Source organism: Nicotiana sylvestris, chromosome 6 (assembly GCF_000393655.2).
Source record: "Nicotiana sylvestris chromosome 6, ASM39365v2, whole genome shotgun sequence".
NCBI lineage: Eukaryota > Viridiplantae > Streptophyta > Magnoliopsida > Solanales > Solanaceae > Nicotiana > Nicotiana sylvestris.
The window spans coordinates 49,472,293-49,495,372 of record NC_091062.1 but is presented as its reverse complement, the minus strand read 5'-3'; the positions used below and the strand labels follow the sequence as shown (position 1 = coordinate 49,495,372).

Sequence of the window (23,080 nt, the reverse complement as noted above, 5' to 3'; positions counted from 1 at the left end):
AATAGTTGGAGCAACAGCATCCCCTTACAAAGTGATGAGGATCCCCTTTATATAGGAGGGGAAATCCAACATAGTACAAAAATGAACTACTTGTAAAGGTATGGAGATGGGACAGCTAGATGCGACACCTTGATACAGGCTCCGGGCAGACCAGCTTTGTCAGACTTAGCCGCGTGCCTAGGAAATCCCCTATTTTACTCTAGCCTCGACAATATTCTCTTCGGGTCGGACCTTGACGAGCTTCAAGGGAGGGAACTCGATCACATTTTCGCGTCCTTGAGGCCTCGAGGTCTTCTTCTGAAGTGAATTAACAGCAAGAAATTGGACCCTCTAATTTCGCTGCATACAGATAGTCTCCGTGTTTCCTAGAATAAAGTTATGGGAAACGATTCTGATACTCGACTCCCCAGGCTTCCCATGACGACGTCATGCCGATGACGCAACCTATGGTGTAAGTTTTCATGATAACCGGGACATCCCATGGACTTGTATTTTCGACGCCATTCAATGTGCTGTCGATTCCCATTCTCCAAAGTGACAATACCGCCATCGATTCGGTTCTTCAAGAATGAATTAATTGTACCTGCCGGTCAGTCTTCTAAAGGCATTGATGGTCGTGTCATTGTCCCCTATAAAAGGGGGTATTGTGGCGTTATCTCTCTACCTAAGTTCTTTCCTCTATTTACTCATCCCTTTCTTCTCTCCATCTTTCTCTATTGTTGATCACCATGTTTGGAGTTCATGGCCTTAAGGTTGTCTGGAAGCATTCCCATCGGCAGCGTGGTGGCCTTTTGCCTGAGCTTTCATTTGTTGAGTAGAACCATGCCATCTCTTCGTTGTTGTTGTTGTTTTTACGCCTGTTACTACTGTCCTTATTGGCTCGAGATGACGATACGGGGGCGAGTGGCATCCTCCGAACTAAAAGGGCGTTTGGACTCTACACCATTGCTCGGGAGAGTATTCGAACTATATACCGTTGCTTACTCTCCGACCTTGGCCTGGTGTGGTACTTCATCACTTGGGTTTTTTCTCCCAAGAGATAAAATGGCACAACCGGTCGTTGAGGCAGGGGCCCACTGAATCTTCAACCTTTGTCTTCGATGGGTTATGTCTCTTTTTTCTGCCTCTTATGCATCCTCCTTATTTTCTTTTCTTCATCTTCTCCCTCGGTGATGTTATTCCAAGGGAACGACTGGGAACCTAGAGGAGGTGGCAGTCGAAGGAGTAGCCTTTGAGGATGCGAGCTCGAGGAGGTAGCACTCGGAGATGCTGCAATCGGAGATGAACCTTTGAGGGTGGACTAGGTCCTTCGGCTTTCAATATAGGCGTGCACCCCTTTGCTTCTTTGTTTCTGTGTATAGACCCTTTGGGGGCTTTTGTAATCATATGTAAGGACCTCTCGAGGGTCATTGTAAGTAAATGTTTATAAATATAGAGATGTTTTCTTGACTTCTACCTTTGATACTTGCCATATTCTTGTATACTTTTGTGCACTTGCGGGGATTCTGAATGTTTACTTCTGTTGACGATCATCAATATCTAATTCAAGTGTGAGCATTCCTTCCGGTCTTTAGTTGATAGAAATGGCTCATTTCCTAGCCCATTGTTGTTCCTCAGACTAAGCCTTAAGCGGTCTGATAGGCTCGGGTCATTGGCACCCTCGAGTCGTATAAAGATAATGCGACAAACCTTTAGATTTTTTAGAGTGGTCTGTGAGTGAAGGTCAGCTTCAGGTGCCTGGAGATTTACTTTGAACCTGATGTAGATAACCTTTTAAGGTGTTGTAGATAGGTCCTTTTCTTCTCGAGAGGAACTTTCGAGGTCGGATGCCTTCTCTGGACTGGAGACGATGTCGCTGACCTTTTGAAGCCAAACATGGGTAGGCGGACTGTTGTCGTTTCCCCTCATATATATATGGGGTTTCTCCCACTTCTTGAGAGATTCTATTATTTTAGATAGTTATCCTTCCGTCTCGGCATTGAGTTCTTCGTTACCTTAGCGCCAAAGCGTTTGTGTAGGTTCCCGCTTCAGTTTGCTAGTTCCACCATAGCCATGACTGCTACTTCAGGGTCTGCCCGGCAGAGAGGGGAGAGTTCCACTCCCAGTGCTCAGGATCTACGGGAGTTCACTTGGAAGACTATGTGTTCGATAAGAAAGGAGCATCTGGAGCTAGTGAGGAGAGACTACGGATGGGGCGAGGAGGTAGCATTGCAGGCTCCCCCTCCCCTCCCCCCAGATGAGGGTATCACGGACCTTGCCAATGGATTCCTGAACATGTACTTGTACCCTTTCGCATTAGGACCCCTTGATAGGGCCGTGCTTGATTTCTGCTCAAAGTATTGGGTTATTTTAGTGCAGATACATCCATCGTTTTAGCAAATACTGTTGATGATGAGGTTCTTTGCGGAGAAGGTGGGGCTTGAATTCATGCTCGGTCACCTTGTCAGGCTGTACTGGCCCTTTCATCATCGAGGTCTGCTAACCTTGCGGTGTCATTCATCCACGCCCTTTGTTGTTGATGATGAGGAAGATGGAGATCAAGAGTGGGTTAGTTGGTTCGTCCTGGTCTAGACGACTAATGTTATCCCCGTGGAACTTATGCCATTCCCCGAGGAATGGAATTATGCGCGTGAGTAGAGCGCCTCATGCTTTCTCAGACTTACTCATGGCGGAAACTAGTTTAGTAATTGTGTTTCCTTCTTTTCTGCAGCAATTTCATGGGCGTCGGGCGAAGTTTCTGATCTGCCTGGCTAGGTCCGGAAGCTGGCGACCCATTTGACTTGTGATGAGCGTAGATTTCTAGCCGTATCCTGGGGCAGATGGTAAGCAAAATATCATGGTATGTGTGTACGCTACTTTTATCTTGTCCCTCGTACATTTGGGAGGGCTTTCTTCTCCTTTTCATGTATTAATCTAGTCGCCGTAGGTATCGGAGGGTTTCCAAGAAAGAGGTTGTGCTCCTCCGGAGGAGGGGAGGGGTTGCTAGCTTTCGAGCTAAAGGATGAAGATAATAGATGGGATATGCATTTGTAGTGTGATGACGCTTGTAGCAGGGCGAAATAGGGCCAAGACTTTGAGGAGAAAACATCATCTGAGCCTGCTTTACCCGAAGTCTCCGGTCCCGAAGAGGAGGTTCCTATGAGCGATCATGCATCGACCAGGATTGATTCTTCCAGGGCAGAGGGGACTGGATTAACAGACGTGTGCTCGGCCTTCGAGGAAGTTTGCCGACTTCACTTTGCGGTGAGCTTTGGAACAGGCATTCCGAATCTTATCAAGATTTTATTCTGCAGGCTTTTGGCAGGCTTAGGTCTGAACTACTCCATCATGGGGCTAGGCTTTGGAAAGCTCTAGATGAGGGTAAGTCCCTTGGGCTCCTTTGCGAGGAGAAGGAAGTTGAGCTGGCACACTAGAGATATGAGGCATACCGGAGCTCGAATTACGAGAGCTATTTTATAGAGCAGGTAAATGTTCGTACCAGGCGGGTATGTGTTTCGCTTCTTAACCTCTCAGTTTAACTCGTCGCCTATCCCAGCTGCAGAAAAAGACAAAGGCCCTAAAACACCTCAGGGGTGAAGCCGATCGAATCAGGAATGACTGTGTTGAGCTAAGAGTTCAGGCGCAGGCACAAGCTGTAGATGAGAAGGGTGCCTAGGCTAAAGTTCCTGCCTTCGAGGTCCAACTCCACTTAGCTCGTGATAACGCTTCAGTTCAAGCGGATATGATCACGAAGCTCGAATCTGAACTTTCACAGTTCAGGGCTGAGATCGTTGAGGCTCGAACCAAAGTTGCACTGAGCCAGGCTAAGGTTGATCAGGAGATGGCAATTTATTTGAAGAATGGTACCGATGCCCAAGTCGAGCTGAAGAGGGTCCTCGATCGTGAAGAGAGGATCAAAGAATATGCTCGTTGCAGATTTCGAAGAAAGGTTCTTGAGGAGATCGGTGTGAGGGGTTTTGTTCTCCCGGAAGAGTTGGCACGAGCGATGGCGGACAAGCATGACACTCGATAATTTCTGTCCGATGCTGAGGAGAGTGAAGATGAGGCTAGTAGACCGTAGCCCTCAGGGGCTGGTCGTAGACTTTTCCATCTTGTCTGTTGATATTTTCATAACGCGTTTGTAGATGGAGGACACACTTTTTCATGTATGTGAATAAAAGAAAACTTGAAGTTTTATTTCTTATGTACCCCTTTCTGCTTCGCTTCTGACTAGGTGGACTGGTTTCGGAGTTGGTGAGAATCCTTAGATTCGTAATATGGCTCGGGGCTCATCAAGCAGGCCCGGGGGCGCTTACGCATTTGGTATATGCGGTCTTTAGTGTAAGCTAGCGTTAGAGCTCTTTATGTTTTGGCTCACTGTTTTGGGTTTAGTCTCTGAGTCGGGCTTTGACTCGAGCTCATTCGACCCTCAAGCTTTTGTATCTGCATGGGCAGGCGACAATGGCTCTTACGCCTTGCCCTTGGGCATTTGTATTTTAACTATTTTGGGTTCAGTCTCCCGGTCGGATTTTGACTAGAGCATAATTGACCCTCAAGTTCTGTATTTGCATGGGTTGGCGACAATGGCTCTTATGACTTGGGTCGAAGAAACCTTTTACGTGCGTGTCCCTGAGGCTCATGAAGCTGGCGACGATGGCTCTTACGCTTTGCCCTTAGGCATGTGTATTTAACTATTTTGGATCCGGTATCCGAATTGGGTTATGACTCGAGCTCATTTTGACCCTCAAGCTTTTAACTTTTAAGGTGGCGACAGTGGCTCTTACGCTTTGCCCTTAGGCATGTGTAGTTAACTATTTTGGATTCGGTCTCCAAATCGGGTTATGACTCGAGCTCATTTTGATCCTCAAGCTTTCAAATTTTAAGTTGGTGATAGTGGCTCTTACATTTTTGGTCGATGTGACCTTTTAGTGTGTGGCCTTGAGGCTCATTAGGCTAGCAACAACGGCTCTTACGCTTTGCCCTTAGGCATATGTAGGCTTTGGTTTCCTCTCGTTAAGGTCTTTTTTGAAATGATTTTGCCTGACCCGTCGTCGGTTCAGGAAGAACCTCGAATTCAAGTCGTTTGTGGCGATATTCGAGCACCTCGGAAGGTTTAGCTCGTAAGTTGAGTAGCTCGAAACCTTGTGATTTGGAGCTGACATGGTCGAAGCTCTTTTGCCTGTCGAGGGTAGCATGTTTAACCAGTTCTTTTCGAAGTAGATTCGAAGTAATGGCCTTTGATTTTGTAGCCACGGTCGGGCATCCCTGAGTCGCGTTAATTTGGCTGGTATAGCCTTATGAGCGTAGTTATTTGTGTTTGGCCAGAGCCATTTTTTGATCCTCGAGTGTACTGTTTAGGCATCTACATCGAGGGTATGCCCTTTCGGAAGTCTTACAAATACATTGTATAGCCAAAACTCTGGGATTGAGTTTATGCATGTAGTAAGGTCTTACAAAATTTTCATGCCTTTTGAGGTCTTACAGGTTTGTTGATACTTGGTACAAGTATGATTCATGCCTCGCTTGAGGTCTTACAGTTTAGTTGATACTTGGTACAAGTATGATTCATGCCTTTCTTGAGGTCTTACAGTTTAGTTGATACTTGGTACAAGCATGATTCATGTCTTGCTTGAGGTCTTATAGTTTAGTTGATACATGGTACAAGTATGATTCATGCCTCGCTTGAGGTCTTATAGTTTTGTCGATACTTGGTACAAGTATGATTCATGCCTTACTTGAGGTCTTACAGTTTCCGTTGCTACCTTAAATAGGTCTTACTAGACCGAGTTTGCCCGCTCGAGGTCTTATGGCCTCGGGTTTTTTAAATGAATGGCGATTGGCGACAGTCTCCGAGTCATCGAGTTTGCTTAAGCTCGGGGTTGTTACTCGTGAGCTCGAAATTGCCTTATTGAGCGTTTATGACTTTGGAGATTCCGACCCTGGGGTCATGCGCTTTCTGAGTTTGTGATACCAGTCTCCGAGTGTTCGAGACAATTTTTCTTTTTGGAGATGTTTCGTAATTTCTGCATTGCCTCGTTGAGGGCTTACGAGTTTGGAGTGCTCATACTTAGGCCATGTGGGCGCTGAGTTATTGACACTAGTCTCCGAATATTTCGGGGTGCTCTTGGTGGAGTGATCTTTGCTGTGAGAATGCTGAATTTTCTTCGGAGCAAGAGATGCTTTGGCGAAAGATATTCTTTGATTGTTTGGCATAAGTACATGTTGTTTTGTTGCCGTAAGCCCGGCTTATGCGGACATGGTTTATTTGACTTTTTGGCCCAGTACATCATTTTCCTAGTTGAATCCTATTTGGCGCTCCTCAGTTCTTCGGAATGGGTGACCTTTCGAGGGATGCCCTCCAGTGTTCGAGGTTGATTGCAAAGGAAGCCTTGTACGCTTGTCGGATCCTCCTTAGGTAGCGTGTGAATGTTTCCTCATTAAAAACCTTACCGGTGAAACCCTCTCCAGGACAAAAGCTCGGCCGAAGGAAAAGAGTGCAACAGATGCTGCTAAGGCCTTGAGATCTTCGGGTTGGGTTAGCACTTTCGACCGCCCTGACCGGGAGCCTGCATATGGGTTAGTGTAGAATAATGAAAGGGGGAGGTAGTCTTACTTTATCGTGGGATGCGCCGGCGATGTTTCGAGGTCTGATGTATCCCCATTGTTTGGAGCAAGGACTCGGTACGGTCCTTCGTTGTGTTTAATCAGGCTTAGCTAAATACGTAGTTTGGTTATCCTTTGACTCTTTTGAGAGTTAAGATATTGGTGCCGCCGCTACGTTACGTAACGTGAACGCTTCCCTTGCCATGCGTTGTTCCCTGTAAATGGTTTTAACCCTATCCTTCGTCAGAAATTTTATCATTTGGTGGAAGGTAGACAGTGCCTTTCTCATGTAGTGTATCCTTGGTTGTTCGGGTAAGGTGTAGTATTTTATGTCTCCTTCAACAACACAGACAGTGCCTTTCTCATATAGTGTATCCTTTGTTGTTCGGGTAAGGTGTAGTATTTTATGTCTCCTTCAACAACATGGAATTTTGGGGTTTTGGGTCGCGTCGGCCACACCAACTGGGAGAGTGGTTTCCCCCTTTCATTGTTTCGATCACCGTGTTGAATCCGTTAAGGATTCGAGAGATGGGCACGATTTGGTCTAGCAGTCTGGGCTGCTCTATTACTCTCGACATGATAATGTTGGTCGAGCTACCTGGGTTCACGAGCACATGTTTTATTCAAAATTAATAAATGAAAAAAAGAGGTTACCAGTGTGTTGTTTTGAGGTTGGGGCGAGGTTTCAGAGTCTTCCTCACTGAACGTGAGGGCATCTTCGGGTACATATCCCCGGGTTTGTCTTTTTCTAGTGATGGATATTTTTGTTCTCTTTGTCACGGGTTCCTGGGGAGCACTGACGCCCCTCCAATATCATGTGGATAACGTGTCGTGATTCATTTGCTTTGTTCTTCTTGGTCGCCACTCTTTCTCGGAACTGGATTTTAGCCCGATCGTTAAAACATTCTTGGCGGTGATTTTTATCGAGTAGCCTGGCTATTTCCTTTGGGAGCTGGTGGCAATCTTTGGTCTTATGGCCATGCGTATTATGAAGTGCACATACTAAGTTGTGGTTCCTCTGGGAAGGATCCGATAGAATAGGCCTGGGCCATTCAATGTCCCTGGTTTTGCTGAAGATGAGCATGATGTCCTATTCATCGATGTTGGAGTTGTATGCTGATAGGTGAGGTTCCCTCGTTGGCCTCGTGTCCTCGTCAAATCCGCCTTAGCTGATGAATCCCCGAGGGTTCTATCTTCGGTTCACCAATCGATTGTTGCGAGGAGGATTGCATCTCAGGACGTTCCTTCTATCTTCGAGGTACGGCTGCTACCTCTCTTTGTTCGATTTCGACTCCTTCGCCAGGAGTCTGCTCGGATATGCTGAACCTGAGAGGGCTCCCAGCTGGTCATCCTCGACCATGATCTTTGACTGATACCGGTTGTGGACGTCCGACTAGGTTACAGCGGGATTCTCGACCAGCTTCTCTTTCAGCTGCCTTTAGGCCGCTGAGCTTCGCTCGTTCAGGCCTTGAGTGAAAGCCTGCACTGCCAGTCATCGGAGACCAGGGGTAGTTCCATCCGTTCCGTTTGGAAGCAAGATACGAATTCTCGCAGCATTTCATTCTCCCTCTGCTTGATCTTGAATACGTCGGACTTCCTCATTGATACTTTGATGGCATCGGCATGTGTCTTTACAAAAGAGCCTGCTAGCATGGCAAATAAATCTATGGAGTTTGAAACCATATTGTGATACCACATCATGGGTCCTTTCGAGAGCGTTTCTCCGGGATTTTTCAGCAATACGGACTCGATCTCATCGTTCTTTATGTCAATGCCTTTTACCATGCAGGTGTAGGCAGTAACGTGTTCATTAGGGTCTGAGGTCCCATTGTACTTTGGGTGTTTCGGCATTCTGAACTTCTTTGGAATGGGTTTTGGGGCAGCTTCTTTGGGGAATAGCCTTTGTACGAACTTTTTCGAATCCATACCCTTCAGGACCGGGGGTGCGCACAGAATTTGGTCGACCCTAGAGTTGTAGGTCTCGACCTTCTTATCATTGGCTGCTATCATTTTCTCGCCCAATTCGATCCTTTTGGTGAGGTCTTCATGCATTTTCACGATGGCAGGGTCGGCTATCGACCCGTTGTTTCTCGATATCTCAGGTATCCATTTGGTTGGGGGAGCAGTCCCCGGTGCTACCATGCTGGGAGTCTTCGGGTGACTCTGCAGCTGAGCGATAGCCAACTGTTGTGCCTACAACATTTTAAAAATAACATGAAGACTAACTTCTTGTTCTTCCCGAGCTGGGGTTTTTTGGGCTTCCTGCTGGTTTCCATGTTGTATGCTTCTGTCGGTGTGTGAGGTTTCGTCGACCTGCTATGCATCTTGTGAACCCGCGTCTGCTGGAGTCGGTCCTGGTGCATTATCGAGGTTCTGCAGTGGTGCACCAACAACTGGAACAACCACCCCGTTTTCTCCGTGGTTTTCAAGGTTGTCGTTCTCAACTCTGTTCACTAAGCCAGACATTTTGACCTGAAATCGAAGATCTTGGACAAGAAAAAGTATGAAAGATAACTTGTGTTGTGTGACCAAACCAGCAAGAAAATAATCATTATTATTTTTAGCCCCACGGTGGACGCCAAACTGTTTACCGTAAAAATGATAATAACAATTAAATTTTTTGATGGGACTCTAAAAATACATGATCTATTTTTATGCTAGTTGTTAAAGCAGTTGGTGCTAGATATGTGAAGATAAAAGCTGAAATGCGAGCTAAAATGAGATTGTGGGCGAACCGGGGGGTTAGCTGTCCGGGCCTCGGACTGATCGATGAGGGGCCTCGAGGTCAATGCCTGGGCTCGGGCTCGAGCTATCGGGGGTAATCGGGGAAGGGCTAACAGTTATGATATGACAAGGGAGGCTCTATATGGCTGATAACAAGCAATAAATGAAGAACAAATATGAGAATAATAAGCAATAGCGTCGAGTAAAATATGTTAGAGAGAAAAGAGAGAGAATTGTTATATTTCGTGTAGAATAGTTGGAGTAATAGTAGCCCCTTACAAAGTGATGAGGATCCCTTTTATATAGGAGGGGAAATCCAACATAGTACAAAAATGCACTAATTGTAAAGGTATGGAGATGGGACAGCTAGATGCGACACCTTGATACAGGCTCCGGGCAGACCAGCTTTGTCAGACTTAGCCGCGTGCCTAGGAAATGCCCTATTTTACTCTAGCCTCGATCGATATTCTCTTCGGGTCTGACCTTGACGAGCTTCGAGAGAGGGAACTCGGTTGCGTCCTCAAGGCCTAGAGGTGTTCTTCTGAAGTGACTTAATAGCAAGAAATTGGACCCTCTAATTTCACCGCATACAGTCCTTCCATACCAAACAATACACGTCTAAATCATACTAACCAAACAAGCAACTACAAAGCAAATGGAGCGCACCAACATCTTCCGCTAAGATGATAACCTACTTGAAGGGCTCTCGAACTGTCTATCGGGAAGTTGGCCTTCAAGTGCCTAACACAGTAACGGTGGCAGGCATATAGTTCCTGCCATGCATGCAAGTTCTATACAGAACATAAAATACTGCCATGCCGATCAGATATTAGACAATTACCTGAACGTTGTCTGACAACGTGCTCCTTCAAGTGGTTCATAAATAATATCCACATCTCTTGGCTTTCATTGGCATCAAATAGCAAATGCTAGGGGAAACATACTTCCATTAGCATCTACAACAATGGCTATCTACAACTTAATATCATACTTTCCATAGATGTGAGTGCCGTCTATGGATATTACCGGCCGATAATGCACAAAACCATCAATGGCTGAATATGTGTTCTGGTATTCTCGGACTCCGCTCAAGCTTCCATTCAACAACAGTCCCAGGGTTAAACTATTGCAATGCAGCCATGTACCTGGGTAGAGAGGCAAAGGACTTATCCCAGTTACCATAAACAATTTCAAATAGAAGTTTACGCCCGAGAAATGCCTTTCTTTTTGTAATGGTACACCCATATATCTGGTGGGAAGGTATTATACACTCTTTGATCTTGTATCTTATGGACACTTCAATGTGTGGAATCAAGACAAGAGAAATCAAGACAACATTCAAGTTAAAATGATTCCCATAGAATGTGTCTATTTCACAATTGTGGGTGCAAATGTATTTCCGCACAATCCATATATTTGTTTTTAACTTTCTCGCAGGCAGCATCCAATGACAATCTAGAAACCATCTACGGCAAATAACCTTATATAATTCTGGAGATGACTCATGAACCACGATCTCACGACACTTTTTATACTGTACATTCGCACTGCCCTACTTAGGCGCGCTTTATTAGTAAAAAGCATGCTCTTTGACGGCACCGTTGCTCTAGATTCATCCTACATTTCTGTCCGAATTTCATCAAGATCCCTTGTGAGGGCCTTCACATCTAGCATACTTGGCAACTGATCAAGGTAGGAGATCTCCCTTGAATCAAACGGCACATGGGACTCGTACACTCTTGGTCTAACGGGAGGTGGAACATGCTCTCTCGTTAAATCAGGTTCATCATTCTCGTCCTCATCATCATCACCCTCATTAGGAAAGGGTATGTCATCTCCAGACTCATCAACTTTGTTGTCATAATAACTATCATCTTCCTGACTCTGCGCATCTGCCAGGTCCCGATTAAATATGTCGTCTTCGGGCAATTGAGTAAGGACAGGACCTTCAAGTTGCTCGTTTTCACCGCACAACCAATAAAATAATGAGTTTCTCAAATTCATCCAAACATTATATATAAACTTTATCACTTCACTTACAAATCATAATGTATTGGTATCCAATGATGCACATTATCCTATTGATGATGACTTCCAGATGGACCACCATGATCCAACACACCAAAACTTGGCATATTCCAACTGTCCGTTGGTTCATAACTTGTGAAATTCATATCTGACCAGCACCCCTTGTGGAATATATGAGTGTTAATATCAATTCAATACATAAAAATAAATATCGTAACACAAAGGAAAAATAAATTTTACCACTCGGCTTGTGGATTATATAAACTTGGGGAGTAATTATGTCATCAATCCTCATTCGCTCATGGAGATAAGTTTAGATCGGGCAAAACTCTTTCACCCGGAACCTGTTAGGATAAAACTGCTCAAAATAATCACCCAATAATTGAGGGATATCCTTACTTTGCGAAACCTCATTATTGTGAACGTCTTCAGCCTTGATGTACATCTTCAATATTTTTATCACAAGAACTTCCTCATATTCATCCAGAGTCCTCAAAAAATCTGCTAGAGTTTCATCGTCTTTGATGTTAAACTCACCATAACAAGCAACCCCTTGCGGAGTAATAGAATACGGATATCTTCCGGTTACTTTAATATTTATTGAACGTTACTCACACTCATTTTTTGCATAAACCAATCTATCGTACTCCATTGTAAGTGGCAATTAACATGACCTTGTGGAGAACAACTATATACTGAGTTATTCACCGGCACAACCTCAACCTCCACCCCCCCTTCCCAATATAATAAAACCCTAATTTTTCGCTCTTCGAACATTATGACAAATACAAAATAACTTAACGAACAAATATTTCGGAAGACCTGAAGGATCTTGAATGGATTTTTACCAAATTCTGAAACTTTTTAAATAAGAAAAAAAATTAGTCTAGGGGTAAAATAATTGAGGTATAACGCATGCATAATAGGCGCTATATATTTAGTGCCTATTTTGCATGTGTTATACCCATATGAATTATTAGTGGGTCAGTTAAGTGCAGATGAATTATTGGTGGGATAGGACATTTTATATACATCATAGTGAATCCTTAACAGGCAAACATGTCGTTAAGATATAGTGCAGTGAATAATCGCGCTATATATAAAATGGTACACAGTTTTTTTTACCTATTTATGTCATTTGAGTCAAAAAAAATCTCACTTTGATTCTGGGTTCCCTGTAGATGCAGAAGCTGAATTTCTACCCCTAGAACAGCGACTGATAGTTAAACAGAGGTGTAAAGACCATCTCCAACCCTAACACCAAATTTCATATCAAAATGGTATAGCACCAAATTTACTCCAACCATTACACCATTTTTTACATCAAAAAAATAATATTTCTTTTTATATTCTTCTTTCTCTTCCATATTATATTATTATCTTCTATTTAAATTTTATTTTTTATTTCTTTCAAACAAATTCTATCTTTTTTCTTTTTTTCATATTCATCACATATAATTCACATTCACCACTTATATAATCATTTATTACAAAATTATTTTAAAGGATAAATCAACTAGAATGAAGCTTCGAGACAAAAAGAATTCAAAGAAGAAAATAAAATTTTATTGACGAAGTTGAATTCCATTGATGATCCAAATCTTCGTGAATTTTTGCGATAAGAACAAAAACGAATAATCAATAAAAGAAGTCAACAACTTCAACAACCACAAGCACAACAATCTTCTACTCCGTTCTCTCAGTTTTTTAGTAATTTTGGTGCACCTGAAAATGATATACCGGATTACTAAACTTATATTTTATGTTTTTTTAATGTAATTTCAATTTTAGTGTATCCTCCTTTGATGTACTTTTAATTTTAATGTATTTTTATTTTATGTATTGTTAATTTTCTTTTTAAATTTTAGTTTTCACTTTTCAATTTTAGCAACATTAGATATCTTACATTTGCATTTTTCATTTTTAAATAATTGTTATATTTCTTTTTATACAATTATAATAATAATAAAATTAACTTATAATTTTATATATAATATATATAAAAATTAATATATCAAAAAAATAGGATATAAAATTAAAATTATAAAGATCTTAATATAAAAATTAACTATATACACAATATATGATAAATTAAAGTCCAAAAAAATAAAAATAAAAAAGAATAAAATAATAATAAATCAAATTTGGTGTTGATGAATAGTGTCACACCAAATTTGGTGTGAGACTATTCACATACTAAAATGGTGCAAAATTTGATGTTCCATTGGAGCAAAAAAAATACTAAATCTTACACCAAATTTAGATTTGCTGCAAAAAATAGTGCACCATTGGAGATGCCCTAAGACCATCTCCAAGGCTGCATTATAGAGCATGAATAGTGTTGCACCAAATTTGGTGCAACACTATTCATCACTCCATATTTGGTTTATTATTATTTTATTCAATCTTTTTATTTTTTGGACTTTTAATTTATCATATATTGTGTATATAATTAATTTTTATATTAAGATCTTTATAATTTTAATTTTATATCCTATTTTTTGATATATTAATTTTGTATATATTATATTTATATAAAATTATAAGTTAATTTTATTATTATTATAATTGTATAAAAAGAGATATAACCGTTATTTAAAAATAAAAAATGCAAATGTAAGATATCTAATGATGCGCATTTCGCACTTCGTAATGCATTAATCGAGCATTTATGGGAGAATAAAGGCGTAAGTTAAATATTTATGTGGTACTTAAATTAAATTTGACTATGATGTAATATTTATTTAATTATCTTTTATCAATGATTTCACTTTTAGTTGATTTATCCTTTAAAAAAATTTTGTAATAAATGATTATATAAGTGGTGAATGTGAATTATATATAATGAATATGGAAAAAAGAAAAAAGATAGTATTAGTTTGAAGGAAATAAAAAATGAAAAGTAAATAGAAGATAATAATATAATATAGAAGAGAGAGAAGATTTGGTGTAAAAAATTGTGTAATGGTTGAATTAAATATGGTGTTACATCATTTTGATGTGAAATTTGGTGTTAGGGTTGCAGATGGCCTAAGAGGAGTGACCTATTGTCTAGATAGTAATAATGTAGTTTTGTTTAACTAAAGTAGTGGTTATATGTTCAACTTTAGAGGTTTTTGCTTTTACTTGTATATATTTTTTTCCTGGTGAATAAACTTTTAGTTACCCAAAAATAATAATAATTGAGTTAAAAGAATTGTTACAAAGAAACACAAATAAGGTAATATTGTAAACCACGAAGAAGGTCAGTGTGTGAGATACAAAATGTCAGGAGAGGTGTCTGAAATTATTGTTTTTGGCATTGCTGAGAACATTAACAATAAGAAAAAAGCATTAACAATCAACATATATTCAAATTGGTAAAAAAACATGTTCAAATTGGTGGGTTAGAATAAGTTAGGACCCATTAACTATTTAATCAGTTTAAATTTAGGTAGACTCTATTATTTGATTGTAGATATAAAAGATAATATTAAAGAGAGAAACTACCAACCCCTGTAACATTAAAAAAAAGTTAGAAACAATGTTCATTAGAAGATCCAAAAGGCAAAAGATAAAAATAAAGAGAAATAAGATGACCGAAACCAACAATTGATCGAGCAAACAATAAACAAAGAGGATAGAGAAGAAAAACTCACGAGGAATCGAGAAAGACAAAGGAGAAGGAAAGAGATATGGAAAAATGAAAATCTTAGTTTCAGATGGAGTGCTGAAGGCAAAAGGGTTAGGAAAAATTAAATCACGTGGGAATTGGAAGTGAATAAATGTAAGGCCATAGCACCTCAAAATATACACGCAGTCAGAGGCTGGACGGGACCAGGATTTCAAGTTTATGGGTTCGGAATTCCAATAGTTTGAAGTTACTGTGTTCTAGATTAATAATTTATACATATTCAATGACATTTTTAAGACAAATATAGTGTTCGAACCAAAGCTACTAGGTTCGGCCGAACCCGCTCCCGCCACTCTAGCTCCACGCATGCAGCAATTAAGTACTCCATAATGATTGAATTACACATAAACAAATGCATAAGCAACGTGGTGTTTGCAAGTGAACAGCTGAAAGTCCATAGCACCTCAAAAAAGACTAAGGTAAGGGTATCAATACAAGCAGCAATTAAGTAATAAGGACCAAATCACACAGTATCCCTAAACAAATACTTATTAAGTGATGAGGTACGAATCGGAATCGCACAGTATCACTAAACAAATGCATACACCACGTGGGTGTTATGGAAGTGAAGTCATAAGCACCTCAAAAATGGACCAAATTACACAGTTATCCCTAAACAAATGCATAATACCGAAACTACCCATGCACGACCATAATACTTCACTTATTATATAGTTATGGCTTCTGCTTCCTTGGCCAACAATCAGTTCATCTCTAACTTCGAATTCCAGTTCCATTTTCACTTGACACACTTCGAAGCGCCATCTTTGCTACTTTAAGGTAATTGTATATTTCAAAAGTTTGTTTTGCTTATCTGTTTTGGAATGACAGCGGTAATTGTGTTGTTTAACAAATTTACATGCTCCAAATGAATGGAAGAAGAGTTCTAACTTCAAGACCATGGCCAGAGGCCAGTTGTTAATTCCTAAGATCATCCTGAACAAAATCTTCTCTATATGTAGCCTCTACGTACTATATTCGTTCATGCTTTAATGTGTAATGCATAACAAGATTTTACCTTAAATATCCAGATCGATCATATGGCAACTGGTATCGCTTCAGGATGCGGACAGTTACATTTGAGGAAGCCTGTCTACTTGAGGAATAGCTATGGAAATAAAGCTCACTCTCATTCCAATGTGATTCTCAACGGCACGCAAAACCAGATCGCTTGGTACGTTTTAGGGGTAAACCAGTAATATATTTTTTCATGACGTGACACAATTCTAGAAGTAGTCATTTCCTGATTCCTTAGGAAAAGGGAAGGTTATTTCGTCCCAATTTATATATCATAGTTACACATTCTTATATTTAGTAGTAACAATTTAACTTTAAAATACCTCTTTTACCCTTAATGAAATGATTTATAGCCAAACACATATCCATTGCTCAGTTTACACCATAAATTTCAAAAATATTCTTAAATATTGTGCCCAGTCAAACATATCACATAAATTGAGACATTGAGACATAGAGGAGTACTATGCTAATTTTCTGATGGTGATATGCTTTACCAGGTCTAGTTGGGTTTCAAATGTCTTGCGAGTTAATAGAAGTAGCTATCCACAATGTCAAGTGATAAAAACAAACTGGAAGTCTCGGCGAGGAACAATCAAATCTAGCCAGCAGAGAGATGGGTCAGTTACTAGGTACTTCGATTTCATTGTGATTGGTAGTGGAATTGCTGGCCTTCGATATGCACTTGAGGTTGCCAAGCATGGAACTGTGGCTGTGATAACCAAGGCTGAGCCACATGAGAGTAGCACTAACTATGCTCAAGGTGGTGTAAGTGCTGTGCTCTGCCCTTTGGATTCAGTGGAGAACCACATACAAGATACAATTGTGGCAGGTGCTTACCTCTGTGATAAGGAGACTGTTAAAGTAAGTTCACACGAATATATTCAGTTTAATTTGGAGACTATTTCCCCCCTTTTGCTTTTGCTATAAGTGTATCTCTCCTTTAATTTCTCCAGGTAGTGTGTACTGAAGGACCTGAGAGAATTAGAGAACTGATCGCTATAGGTGCTTCATTCGATCATGGGGAGGACGGAAATCTGGATCTAGCCAGGGAAGGAGGCCACTCCCATCGTCGAATTGTCCATGCTGCTGATATGACTGGCAGAGAGATTGAAAGAGCCTTATTAGAGGCAGTGTTTAAGAATCCTAATATACATGTGTTTCAACACCATTTTGCTATCGATTTGTTGACCACTCAGGTTAGTTTATTAGTGTGCTATAGTTGAGTAAAGGTCGCAATTGAACTATTCAGCAAGGATTTGATGTTGTAATTTGTATGGCAAATGCAGGATGGTTCTGACGTAGTATGTCATGGCGTTGATACTATACACACGGAAACGAAGGAGGTAAGTAACAGTTGCTTTCACTCATGTTGACTTTTCAACATTCTTCAAAATGACATAAATTGATTTTCTTACTTGTGTATTTTAGGTTATAAGATTCATTTCAAAAGTGACTTTGCTAGCATCAGGTGGAGTTGGACATATCTATCCAAGTACTACTAATCCGACGGTATGGTTTCAATATCTTTTCCTCCAAAATCTTGTTAGTTATGATTAATGTCATGCTCCAAAAATAAAAGATCTGGACATGGCACTCGATCGATGCTTTGAAACTTGTGACAGAGCGAACCAACATCCATTACATACTTAGTGCAATTAGAAATATGAGCTCGCTGCCCTAAATGCCTAAAAAAGGATTCTGTTTTTATACTTTGACCATTTGTGCCAACAGAAAAGTTTAACCCTGTTGAATGTGGGCTTGTTTAACTTTCTAATTCATATTGACATTATGATTATAGGTTGCAACTGGTGATGGAATGGCTATGGCTCATCGAGCTCAAGCTGTAATTTCCAACATGGAGTAAGTAATCCTCAGTAGCATTATTTTTATTGTACAATATCTCTGCCTCTGCTTTAGTGAGTTTTGTGCTGTAAAATCTGCTGACCTAGATTTCATCCTTTTTTTTTTCTTTCCTGATTTCTGCATCTTGTTCAGCATTTCGTTCAGAATTTGCACTTTCGACTAAAAACACAAGGGTGTGTTCAAAAATTTGCATTATTAATAACAATTCTCTTCCTCGTGTTGCCAGGTTTGTGCAATTCCACCCAACTGCCTTGGCTGATGAAGGGCTTCCCAACATACCAAGTGCCAGAGAGAATGCTTTTTTGATAACTGAAGCTGTCAGAGGTGATGGAGGCATCCTTTATAACTTAGATATGGAAAGATTTATGCCAATGTATGATGAAAGAGCAGAACTTGCCCCGAGAGATGTGGTAGCAAGAAGTATAGATGACCAGCTCAAAAAGCGTGGCGAAAAGTATGTTCTTCTTGATATCAGTCACAAGCCCAGAGAGAAGGTTCTGTCCCATTTTCCTAATATAGCTGCTGAGTGTCTCCGCCATGGGTTAGACATAACACAGCAGCCGATTCCGGTGGTTCCTGCTGCTCACTACATGTGTGGTGGAGTCCGTGCTGGACTCGAGGGTGAGACTAATGTGCAAGGTCTTTATGTGGCAGGTGAAGTTGCATGTACTGGTTTACATGGTGCAAACCGACTTGCTAGCAACTCATTGCTTGAAGCACTAGTGTTTGCACGAAGAGCTGTACAGCCTTCAATTGATCATGTGAACGTGTCTAGAATTGATAACGGTGCATCAAGTTGGTGGCCGCGGCCTGTAGCCCCCATGGCACTAGGAGATACAGTACTTAACAAAGTCATCCGTCGGACAAGGGAAGTGAGGAAAGAACTACAGTCAATCATGTGGGAATATGTTGGAATTGTTAGGTCTACCTCAAGACTAAATACTGCTGAGAAGAGAATCAAAGAGTTGGAGTTGGAATGGGAAACATACCTGTTTCAGCATGGCTGGGAACCAACAATGGTTGGAGTAGAGGCTTGTGAGATGAGGAATCTCTTCTGTTGTGCCAACCTGGTAGTTAGCAGTGCTCTTTCTCGACAAGAGAGTCGTGGGCTTCACTACACCACTGATTTTCCTCATGTTGAGGAAAGCGAGAGGTTGCCAACGGTTATCTTTCCTTCTCAGCGAAATAGCACATGGAGCACACGGCAATTACACGCGCAGCCGATAAGTTAGATATCTCTTACCTATTTGCCATTCTTCCTGCCAAAACATCTCCAGTGCAGGACATGATTTGTCGATTTTACCGGGTTGCAGGGGTGTATCTATCGGAAGGGGTATGGGTTCATATGAACACATACTCCTCTCCATAGACTATGTATAATAATGTATATTTCTTCAATGTTATTTAAATATGCAAGTGTGTCAGCCAAGCTCAAAGAGTTCAATAATTATTGGGTACATCTTTACAAGTGAAATTGTGATTTTAAATCCCATGTCTATTTTGTCGTTTTTCCCTTTATCTTTTCCGCCGAAAGTCAAATCTCACATTTCTCTTGTTGGTTTTCCTTTCTTTTCCTATAAATGGGTCTACCCATGATAAAAGAAATTTCATATTTTTGTTTTAGTAATTTCTGAATGCAGGTTTTGACAATTTATTAAAAACATATCACAGGTCACGAGCTTTAATTAGTTAAGTAAGCAACTTGTTAAATGTGCCAGACCTGATTCTTAGTGCAATTCACCCTTCTTCATTTTCTAGGATAGTTCTCCTAGCCAGTCTGTAACTTGCTCTGTTCATGGCAAATTACAAGTGCGTGATAGTTTGGAGACCATAGGAACCCTGAACTCGAAATTGGGGAAATTAGAGAAAAGGCATCGAAAATTAACCATAAATCAGAACAAAATACCTCAAACCATGAGTACCTCCATGAATTTTGCTCTAAATCATGTAGGTTTTGATCAAATTTAGCTACAAACTTGCGTTCTTTGGAGAGAGAGAATTGGAAAGTTAAGTCCATTCTAGAAGAAAATGACGAACATGGTCCCTAATCTATTGGGATTTGATCATTTTGGTCCTTAATGTATGCACTTGACCTATATAGTCCTTAACCTATTTTAAAAGGTGACTCTTTTGGTTTGAAACACTATAACTAACGGTATAGTTACTAGCACCCACTGGGCATATGGCTTATAAGCATCAATAGACGTAGCCTTGGAAAGGAATGGAAATTTTAGGGCCTTGTGAGGGTAGAGTAATCCTTGGTAATGGACATATTTTTCTTTTTTATAATTAAATGATATTACTGAATGGTATTCCAAACATGTCAATTGTTCCTTTTTATAAGGCACATAGGTGGGGTAATCCGGAATTGTATAGTCGGGTATAACTTCTCGAGTGATGAGATGTTTCAGAGTTTAAGTAATTGAATTCTCATATATGGGATAAGTATTCACTTTAGTGTAAATCTTACTTCCAGTTAAGACAGGATATTAAGCGACCGAAGAATACGGCCAAAAGCGGGGGAAGCTAGAAGCGAAAAAATATCTCGCTTGAGTCCTCCAAAGGAAGATAAGAGATAGTAATGTTAGTAAGAAATAGATAGAAGGATAAGTATGAGAAATGTTTAACAATTATAAGCTGAAGTATGGTATTATGACAAGGTTCGTAATCAAGAAAAAGTGAAGGCAAGTTTTAATTATAAAGAGGTATGAGTCGTAATCACGAGAAGTGAATTTTCGACTTCAATAAGAGTTATCAAAAGACCAATCTAGCCCCTGGATTAAGAAATACCAATATTAGGTAGTAACCTAAGATAACGAGATGCAAGTTAGAAACTCAAAGGATTTCTGTAATAGTTGGCATTGCGACATTTACAAAGTGAATGATCAGGCAGTAAAAGGGTGAATGACTATGGAACAACCTTTGAGGGTTAGTAGAAAGAGCTCTCCCTGAGAGAAGCGTCATAAGCAAAGTTAAGCTCATCAAGGTCGAGCATACCAGTTATGAGTATACAATACTACATACATATAAGTTATCCAATTGCTTTAGTAGGGAAGATTACCCCAAGGCAAGTTATAAGCCACTGAAATTGCAAAGAATTGCAAAAGGTGGAGAGTTAACGATGTGACCTCTACAAGAGTGGAATTCAAGAGCATAAGGAGTTAATTATTCTCCCGAGGGAAGATCGTATGATAAAGTATCGAGGCAAAATTATGAGGTTCGCTTAGTAACGGAGCGGTAAGAAGGATTACGACAAGAGGTTTGAAAGGAATAAGATTGTACTTACTTAGACCCTACAAATGTGTAACGACTCTAATGCATAAGTACAAACGGTAGAGAAAATGCAGTAATGACTTCCTGACTAGAGGTACCAATTGATGGTAAATAAAACTAGGCAGTTGATACTCAGGAAGCTAGTGTGAGGGGTAAATTAAGGCAAAAACATAGCCTCAAGAGGAGTTACTTAGATTTTACCTATGAAGATAATTGATTGAGCAATCAGTGATTAGCTTATGAAGGGTCTAGTTATGGGTTAGACGACAAAACTCAGACGAGTCATTAGATCATGCAAAATTACATGTTGGATCAAAACGTACAAAGTTTCAGCCTCGCAAGTGCATGATCGCGACTCTCAGAAAGTATTTCAAGACATAAGCAATGGTAGGTGAAATTCCATATTATCTTTTAGAAAATCGGAAGGAGCCCATTGAGCTTAAAATATGAGGGAGGTGTTCAAAAGTTGTGATCAGAAGTAATATTATAGTAAAGGAGAGGTGAAAAACAATTAGATATTATTTTAGATAGTTCAAAATCACCTAAAGTTCTAGGGAGTATATGATGTAATGAGCTCGCAGTCAGATATGAACAAGAGAATCTTTTCTAAGTGTGTATACGACTAAAATCGGAGAGTCCGATTTTATGATCGTTATGACATTCCACGGCTCAGCTTCAGAAGGCCTGAGGCACAGTTCGAAGTTCGACCCCGAGGGTTCTCAATGCCCAACCTCGGGGTAACGTAAATCGACGACTATCTTGCATAAGCGAAAAGTTCCCAAGGCGCGTGCTCAAAGCTGACAACACCTGCAAATATAGTATAAGTTCGTACTGTGGCATTAAATAGCTGTACCAGGTTCATATCTTTGTAATAAATGCATATGTACTATGTTGGGGTTCTCCCTCCTATATAAAGGGGACCCTTGTTATTTTTTTCATACATGATATTTAATACAAGAACATTCTCTGCTCTCTAACTTAAACATTCTCTATTGTCTTTCCTTTGATTTATTGCTTACATTTATTGTGTTTCATTGATTGTTCTTCGTTTATTACTCATCATTGATCATAAAGAGCCATCATCAAGGCCCTTAGGACTGTCGTTCCCCCATTGATCGGCCCCAGTCAAGTGCTTAGCTTGACCTCGACGCCCTGCTTAGGCCAGCCCGAGGCCCCGATCCACAACAGTTTGGTTTGGATAGTAATGTTACCCTTTACTTTTACTTTACTTTCCTAACTCACACTTAACATCTATTGCCTAACAACTAGCATAAAAATAAATTACATATTTTTAGAACCACATAATCAAATTTAATTGTTATTACCATTTTCAACGGTCTACTATATCGAAGACATATTTGCCCTAACAATTCATGTAGTATATGTGGCATGGAAAGGGAGGATATGGAATGCGTATTTTTCCGATACACTGTTTCCAGCCAGTTATGGAACCAACTGAAGATCCGTCATAACTATTCCCAAAGAACTGAAAATAACGACATAATGTTCCACTGGTTTAAAGGACAACTTAGTTCTAAAACACTCTATAACAGCTATATCAAATGGCCAAAGTTGCTCCCCTTCTTGTTGTGGTACATATGGACCCGGCGCAATGGGATAGTCTTTCGAGATAATAACCCCAGCCCTAGCATTAATCACCCTATCAATAGTACCATGGAATATCTCCTCTTGTGCAAAACTAAACTAAACAAACCTCCCAAGTCCTTAATTTATGTTAATTGGGAGCCCCTAGATGAAAATTCCTATAAGCTCAATATTGATGGCTCATGCATGGGAAATTCGGGCAAAGGGGGAAATTCGTGGGTTTCAACATGGGGTCACACACGCAACTAATATGTATATGGAGACCCTAGCTTTATTTCACGAAATCAGTATTGCTTTGTTCAGAAACCTGCT

General features: G+C 40.4%; 1 protein-coding gene across 1 annotated transcript; it reads left to right on the top strand.

Annotated features, from left to right (window-relative positions):
• The first annotated feature begins 15,684 nt into the window (after window positions 1-15,684).
• Window positions 15,685-19,377, top strand: LOC104246547 (L-aspartate oxidase 2-b, chloroplastic). The gene is made up of 8 exons (XM_009802355.2): window positions 15,685-15,787; window positions 16,039-16,181; window positions 16,525-16,888; window positions 16,981-17,223; window positions 17,314-17,370; window positions 17,456-17,536; window positions 17,826-17,887; window positions 18,117-19,377. The coding sequence occupies exons 2-8, from the start codon at window positions 16,048-16,050 to the stop codon at window positions 19,120-19,122; spliced, it is 1,947 nt and encodes a 648-aa protein (XP_009800657.1). The 5' UTR covers window positions 15,685-15,787; window positions 16,039-16,047; the 3' UTR covers window positions 19,123-19,377.
• The last annotated feature ends 3,703 nt before the right edge of the window (window positions 19,378-23,080 follow it).

Coding starts and splice junctions, on each gene's coding strand:
- LOC104246547 (XM_009802355.2), top strand. CDS start 16,048: ATGGCAACTGGTATCGCTTCAGGATGCGGACAGTTACATTTGAGGAAG. Junction 16,182..16,524: donor ACGCAAAACCAGATCGCTTG/GTACGTTTTAGG, acceptor ATGCTTTACCAG/GTCTAGTTGGGTTTCAAATG. Junction 17,537..17,825: donor CAAGTACTACTAATCCGACG/GTATGGTTTCAA, acceptor TTATGATTATAG/GTTGCAACTGGTGATGGAAT.